General features: G+C 39.2%; 1 protein-coding gene across 5 annotated transcripts in view; it reads right to left on the bottom strand.

Moving 5' to 3' along the window:
* Window positions 1–648: 648 nt before the first annotated feature.
* SPNS2 (SPNS lysolipid transporter 2, sphingosine-1-phosphate) overlaps window positions 649–7,983 on the bottom strand; it is a 162,513-nt gene continuing 155,178 nt past the window's right edge. For all 5 annotated transcript variants that reach the window (XR_012231974.1, XR_012231972.1, XM_073574650.1 and 2 more), the window contains one exon: window positions 649–6,527. Coding sequence is in view for 1 of the 5 variants with exons in the window: in XM_073574666.1 (XP_073430767.1) it covers window positions 6,488–6,527 (40 nt within the window). In the remaining 4 variants the exon portion in view is untranslated. The remainder of the gene's footprint in view (window positions 6,528–7,983) is intronic.

Below are 7,983 nucleotides of genomic sequence, written 5' to 3'. Positions count from 1 at the left end.
GTACGCGATCTGCGATCTTCACAGCGAAGAATACTTACAGCAAGCCAAGGAGGGGTGGAGTGACGGAACAGACTCAACGCCCATCGGACCGGACTGAACAGATTAACATACAGCGTGGGACAAATGAAAAAGGTTTTTATGTGTGATACATGGCGAGTCAGGGGGTTTCAAAACTAGTTGTGGAACGCATAGCTGACAATCGATTAAATTACATTTTAAGGCTATGTGCACACGTTGCAGATTCTGCTGCGGATCCGCGTTTCTGGCCCTGCGGGTCCGCAGCAATTTCTGCTGCATTGTACAGTACCATTCTTTGCAATGGTAAAACCAAAAACGCTGTGCACATGCAGATTTTTCTGCACAGATTTGCTGTGGGTTACAATCCGCAGCATGTCAATTCTTTGTGTGGATTCCGATGCTGTTTCACACCTTCACCATTGTGGGGTGTTAAACCGCAGGCTAATCCGCAGGTCTTTTGACCTGAGATTTTACCTGCGGATTTTTACAAATCTGCGCGGAAAAATCAACAGGACAAAAATCTACGTGTGCACATAGCCTTACCTGGTAGGCCAAAAAAGTGGTGACAGGTTCCCTTTAATCTTGGTAAAGCAGTAAAAAAAAAAAAAAAAAAAAAAACCAGACAGAACGTTGCCTTAAATAGTTTATTTTGAATATCATTTACATAAATGTATATATTTGGCTTTCTCTTATACTCTGAGGTTTACAATTTCTAAAAAATAAAATAGTTTATTCCCCTGAAATAAATCAGAAAACTATTTTACTTTGGTTCTTGTATGACAAGAAAGCACCACGTGTTTGTGGTTTATAAGTGCTGGTAAAACTCTTACTACGGTAAGGACCAGCAGCACCTTACAGTAGCAAAAGGGTTAGTAGCAAAAAACAGCCTTTCCAAAATATACAAAACCATCAATATGTCTGACAAAACCTTCATTATTGTGTAGTAAACGAATTAGTAGGAGGCAGATGTGGGTGGTAGGCAGCCGATAGCAAAGGTTATATGCAGTCCGCTTGTTACAAAATAATTGATGTAACATGATACATAGAAAATAACATACGTAGTGATTAAAACATTTGTCATAATGGAAACAAAATGACTGTGCAAAGAAATGGACAATAAAGCAGAACATCACCATTTGGACAAGTGGTCCACAGCGACCTTGCAATAAAACCATTATACCTACCTGATGCCAACACTAGGCGCTCAGAAATATTACATTCCGTTGGTTTTCTCTAAATAACGGTGAGCTGGTCTGTGGTCTCCCAACAAGTACCACTGTGAAGACACGTCTTTCGGGGTGTTTACTTTTGGTACTGAAGACATGTGCATGATTGTAAAGCATTAATAGAAGAGATGATTGAGATCTGCATTTCTACATTATGTCATCACACAGGTCACCTATTTAAAATTTAAGAAGGGGGAACAATTTGGGAAAACTAGATTTTGACCTGTCTGATACTTTTGTTCTTTTCTCGTCTTCAACCAAGTACCTTCTCAAATTGGTTCTGCTTCACTGCTTTTGGAAGTTTTTCTTCTGTGCCCCTCCATTTCAAAGTTATGACCCCATCCCAGTAATAATGTTAGCATTTTCTTTACCAACTGGGTTGAACTTCTAGGTGGGAGTTTGGCCAGTGTCTGGGAAAAAACAAAACGTTAATCAAAACACAGCCGTGCAGACAGTCGTTCTGAGGTATACACCCAGCTGTTTGAAGAGAAACCTATGATACTAGGTGGCATGACTTTGGAATGGAGGGCCACGGGAGAGAGCGAAAAACTGTTCCAAAAGCAGTGCCAATTGGAGGAGGTACTTTGTTTAAAGTATTAAATCAATTGAAAGGTCCTCTTTCTGCATACTGCCGGGGCAATAATGTAATAAAACCCTTAAAAATAATAATAATTAAAAAAAATCTAATTTCGCTCTAATTTTTTTTTAACCTTTACCCAAAAGTCTTTGATTTCTTTTTCTGGATCAATAAACCAGTGTTGCAAATTGTACAGTCATATGTTAAAGTTTGGGCACCCCTATTAATGTTAACCTTTTTTCTTTATAACAATTTTGGTTTTTGCAACAGCTATTTCCGTTTCATATATCTAATAACTGATGGACTCAGTTATATTTCTGGATACAAATGAGGTTTATTGTACTGAGTCCATCAGTTATTAGATATATGAAACTGAAATAGCTGTTGCAAAAACCAAAATCGTTATAAAGAAAAAAGGTTAACATTAATAGGGGTGCCCAAACTTTAACATATGACTATCTAAAATTGTGCCAAATTTGCATAACAACTTTTCAACCTACACAATTTCTGCCACAATCAAGCATACACTACAGGCAGGAGGTATTATCATTAAAAAAATAGTTTAAAGCTTATGATGGAGGTTTTACAAGAACACATAGTACGACACATGTATGAAAGGGTCATCCTTGTGAATTGTCATGTTGCTAGGTAACTGGCTGCAGGAAATGTACAATGTGGGGGGGTTATCAAAACTAGTGAGTGAAATGCAGAGTAGTTGCTATGACTACCATTGATAGCCCATCATCAGGCTGCTGCTTTGTTTTTTAAAGTAACAGTGATTTGAATCTAATTGGTTGCACGGAGTAACTTTTTTTCTTTTTGTCTTCAATTTGCATCCTATACAAATGTTTGTATGAAGAGCTGCCATTTTTACAATTTACAAACATACACTGCTCAAAAAAAATAAAGGAAACACTTAAACAACACAATGTAACTCCAAGTCAATCACATTTGTGAAATTAATTTGTCCAGTTATGGAGAGACAGTGGTTGTGAATCTATTTCTCCTGCTGTTGTGCAAATGGAACAGACAACAGGTAGAAATTATAGGCAATTAGCAAGACAACCCCTATAAAGGAGTCGTTCTGCAGGGGGTGACCACAGACCATTTCTCTGTTCACATCCTTTTTGACTGTTTTGGTCACTTTTGCATTTTGTCATTGCTCTCACCCTTCGAGCACCACAGAATGTCCTGGAGTTGAATGATGCTTTAATCCAGGGAAGAGATGCCTCAGGAAAACTTCTGTCGCCTCAGCAGGAGCATGCACAGGCACTGTAGAGAGGACATACAGAGATGTGGAGGAGACACAGACATATTCCACTGAAGTTGGATTAGCCTGTAAATTTAACTTTTCCTAAATTAATTTTAGGATATGGTATTTTAGTGTTCCCTTTATATTTTGTTGAGCAGTATATAAGGCAGGATATCTGAACAAATATATACATTTTTTCCTATACTGGGTGGGCATGTAGAAGTTTTCAGCAAAATTTTTTTTTTTTTTTTACATGTGCCGCAGCACTACAACTTGTGGATTTACAAATTTTAGCGCCAAATTGCGTTTGCAAAATGGTGCTAGGATGGGGCTCATCAAGATTCCTATTATATTCAATATTTGAGCACAACACAGAAAACTGTTCCCATTGCGGTTACCTTTGTAAACGAAGGAATAAAGTGAACACACAGGTTAGATTAATGTTCGCTGAACTCATCTATTGCAGCGCGCCCAGCCAACTATGTCCTAACAGGTGATGACAGATGAAATAAAGGTTCAGGCATGTTAAAGGGACTTTGTCAGCACTTATTGACTATTCAATCCAAGTATAGGAACTCTGTGCACAAAGGCATGGCCAAACATTCAAGTGCACCTTCACACGTGCGTTTCCTTTTATCTCCACCTCCTCAGCCCAAAGTCTTTGATTGCCAGCTCTGGCTTCATACAGTCAGAGAAGGGCTGAGATAGATGGAAAACAACTGGGGGGAAGGTGCACTTGAATGTTTGGCCATGCCTTTATGCACCAAGTGCCCATACTTGGCTTGCTGGCAGTGTTTCATAAATTTTTATGTCTGATCCTTTTGGTCCCAAGAAACATTAGCTGCTCCCAGAGGTGTCTACCCATTCAAAACACATGCACCCCGCAGGTGTACAGCTGGGTCGGAAGAGGAAGCGGAGGCCTGAATGCTTTTTTGCACATGGGCGTTATACTACAATGGAAAGTGTCTCAGAAAACCCAGCTCCAGAACGAATTGATGTTTAGCCAGAGAGTGATTTCATGTAGCTCAGCAAGTTAAGATATTCCTATGCCAGGTGCGGAGTCTGAGAGACTGTAGTGTCAACATTTTATACAGCTCATACACAGCCACAGCTTCATATCTCATTTCTGCATTAAAACTGGGTGCACATAGCTTGCTTTGGCCCGGTCTCTGCAGTATAGGTGGATTCTGATGTATTCTAAGACATGGAAATGCACCCCCATTGCCTGTATTACACGCTGTTCCAAATCCACTATGATGTTAGACGCTCAAGGCCATCAGGACTCAAAAATACAGGAACGCCGCCAACTATTCACTGTGCTTTCCTTGGTTAATTCAATTAAAATGTTTAAAAATCAAACAGCAGACAACAAAGATTTTCAAAAAATTGCCGGTGCATACAGTGAAGGTTGCAGGGGGCACATACTAAGCAACTGAACTGGTCCCAATGAGTGAAACCTCTAATATCCTATTCAATATTGCATACCAAATAGTATTTCAGACCCCATTCCACACTAAACACGTTCTAACATTTGTGCAACTACTAAGTTTGGAACTTGGCCATGAACCATCCTGTGGGGCACATGACCAAACTGTACTTGGACAGATACTGGTTTCAAAGGCAGAGACCTCCTTCAATAGATATAGGAAGTTACCAATGTCAATTTGGTCCTGATGCTGCAATCTTGGTGATCAATTTCTATAGATTTAGGTTCATGAACATTGAAAAACTGAGCCATTTACATCCATTAAAGGGGGTTGTTCCAGCTTAGGATAAAAGTTTGCAGTTGGTCACTCAGTGTGTTGCGCAAACCAACAGTTCCCCTGTATTCTTGATGCGGGTAGCCGTTCATGTGACCTCATCTTACAGTCAAGTGCCATCAAGACTCATCCATGTGACTTCTAAAATTTCTTCTATTGAGAGATGACTGCGCCTTGTCGACACTTGACCGCAAGTATGCAAATCGCACTCATAACCACCGTCTCGCACCTGTAAGAGCATGTGCACTGCATGCTGTCTCGATTCTGTAGTTACATAGCGTAACTACATACTTTAGTCCCAATCCTGGGCAGACCCTTTAAAGCAATGGTTTCTAATGTCTGTGGCAAAAGAGCAACTTCAGCATCCACCACCATCTACCAACCTCCGTTTGGGAGTTGTAGTATAGCAATAGGTAGAATGCAACAGGTCAGTGACCACCAATTTTAAAAATGTATGCATGCAGCTATCCATACAACACCAAAAGGATGGGAACACGATGTCTACAGACAGACATTCATACATACAGAGGGGTCCAGAAAAATTCATCTAAAGGACCAAAATAATGGGGAGAGTTTATTATGACATGTATTCAGTTTTCTTGACTAGGGCAGATAGTCCTATTCTATGCCCCAAACAGGGGCAGAAAGCTTCATCAACTCTTTAAGAGCCCCAATATACTCTCCAGAAAATACACAATTTGATATCAATATACTTCAATAATAAATAAGCAATACTTTGCTTTACTGAGCAGCGTACTTAATAATGTGTTGTTAATAGCACCAATATGTTGTAACACTGTCATTTTTTCCCCAACTCCGTTCTTCAAGTGCACCCCTATACAGTCAATTTTCTTATTACTGGATTTAGAGACACAAATCTCTATCCTGATCCGTGCCGGGGGCGCACATTATTAAGTAAGCTCTTCACGACGTTTCACATAGACTCTAATACTGATCACCTTTTCAGGTAATATTACAAAAAGTGCAAACCAAAAACAGGTTCTCAATTCCTTCATTAGCTCTAGACATGGCCATTTCATTCCATTGATCTGCACTTTGAAAAAAGAGCATTCACCGCTTACATATTAAAGCTATGGAGAACAAAAAAAAAAAAAAAATACCTTCAAAGAATAAATATCCATTATCTGTAGAAATCAGCCTGTATGGAGCCTAACGTTTAAATAAAGAATATATGTAAAATATATACATTTATAGAACTTTATATACCTATATACAATTTAGAAAATGTATATACACTAATTTACATGATAATTCTCTTTGTGGGAAAAAAAATCCTTCAAATTAATTACACTTCTAACCTTGCATCTTTCATAAACTTTTTGGCAAGGTAACATATGTTCCTTCTCCACCTTTTCATCTGCCTCATTGACCATTGGGGGTGTATTGACGCAGTGTCAGGTTGGTGGCATTTCCTTTACCTGGCCAGGCCTATATCTTCTGCCTATGAGAGGCAGTCACTTCACATTTTTGCAATCACTTGCACAACCTCCTTCATAGAGTAGAAAAATGTACACTCGCTTGTCCTTCCAGAAAATTTAAGGTGACGAGCAGTTCTCACAATTTCAGGGTAGAGTTGTTGGGTGTGATCTTCTGTCTTCAAGGCCTTTTTTTTCTTTTTTTTTTTTAGAAAAGTTCATGCCCAGGAGCTGTTGTCTTCTACTCTTGGTATCGACCTATAATGAGAGAATTATTGCACTGAGTAGATCTAGTAATACTATTGTAAAGAGACCAGCCTTGGCAATTAGTGACAGCATTAACCAATGAAGAATAGTGCACGCTTATATAAAAGCTGACCATATACCTTACAGGAATGTCGATTAAAGCCAATTAGGATACATTTGTATAGGGCACACAAACAGATCCTGGTGGAAGAGGTCAGGAGGAAAAAAGGATGGGGCGTATAGGATTTCAACATGCTCCATCCCATTGTTCATGCAGTATGTATCTCTCAATGTATTGTACCTGTTGAAGGCATCACTCTCTCCCTAATCTAATAATCATGCACACTCCGCTAGACAGGTTTATGGCTAAAGCGACAGGTTTTGGCAGACCATTATCTATTGCTTATGACCAGCCCAACATTTAGCAAATATCAGATGTTATTGACAAAGGTGGCAGCCATTACAACTCGAGTCAACATTCATAATCTACATTGCTCTATGTACTTTAGACTTTGAATGTTGCTGTGGCATGTTACCTCGTCTCCTATGGGAGTATTAGTCACTTGAAAGGTATCTAGGGTCTATGCCATTTTGAAAACAGTCAAATAACACTGTTACCAAGGTTTTGTCCCTCGGACAATTTTGAGTGTTCCCGATAGATTTTTTTTTCGTTCTGATTTCATAAATGACTTCAGATTTTTCCCATCCCGCAAGGTTTTTGAGAAATTATACGAAACATTATAAACTGTTATAATTCTAAAAATTCATTTGAATTTTTTTCTGAAAAAGTATACTCTGAATTTTCCAATGAAATAACAAAATCGCTGATCTACACATATGCAAGCACTTATGCGAATTCCGCGCAGTGAATCATTCGGCTGACCGAGTACGGAGCATACCACATCTCCTGGGCAGGGGAGGAATCAAAAGACAATACTGACATACTTAGAGCATGGCTGAATGGATCACGACCTTCAATGCCGTTCGCTGTCCCAATGATATGGAGAGAGCAGAGAGATCATATAACAGATTGCTACTTCTGCCTTACAAATGTAACAGGATATTCAGCAAAGAACAAGAAATCAATTGAATATCCTAATCTTCCTTTAGCCATAAGACCAGTGCCACACGATGAAAGTCTTCGTGTTCCAAAGCCGCCCAAAGTATGGACAATAGAGGACGACGAAGATAGACTAATAATGTCAGTGGAAAATGAAACTGCTGCAGACCCAGACTTTGATCCTTCTACATCTAATCCACGTCTGTTCAGTCAAGCTGATCTAGTGACTTGGTCAGAGATTTGAAATTGTCAAAGAGGCAGGCAGAATTATTGGGATCAAGGCTACGAGAACAGAATCTCTTATTACCAGGAACAAGAGTTTGCTTTTTGCAGTCGTCAAGAAGACCTTAATCAATTTTTCAACCATGTCAACAGTTTAATCTTTTGCAACGACGTCTTGGGGTTATT

This window comes from Dendrobates tinctorius, unplaced genomic scaffold (genome assembly GCF_039654945.1).
Source record: "Dendrobates tinctorius isolate UK_male_01 unplaced genomic scaffold, ASM3965494v1 ptg000007l, whole genome shotgun sequence".
NCBI classification, from domain to species: domain Eukaryota; kingdom Metazoa; phylum Chordata; class Amphibia; order Anura; family Dendrobatidae; genus Dendrobates; species Dendrobates tinctorius.
This window is presented reverse-complemented; position numbering and strand designations above follow the sequence as displayed.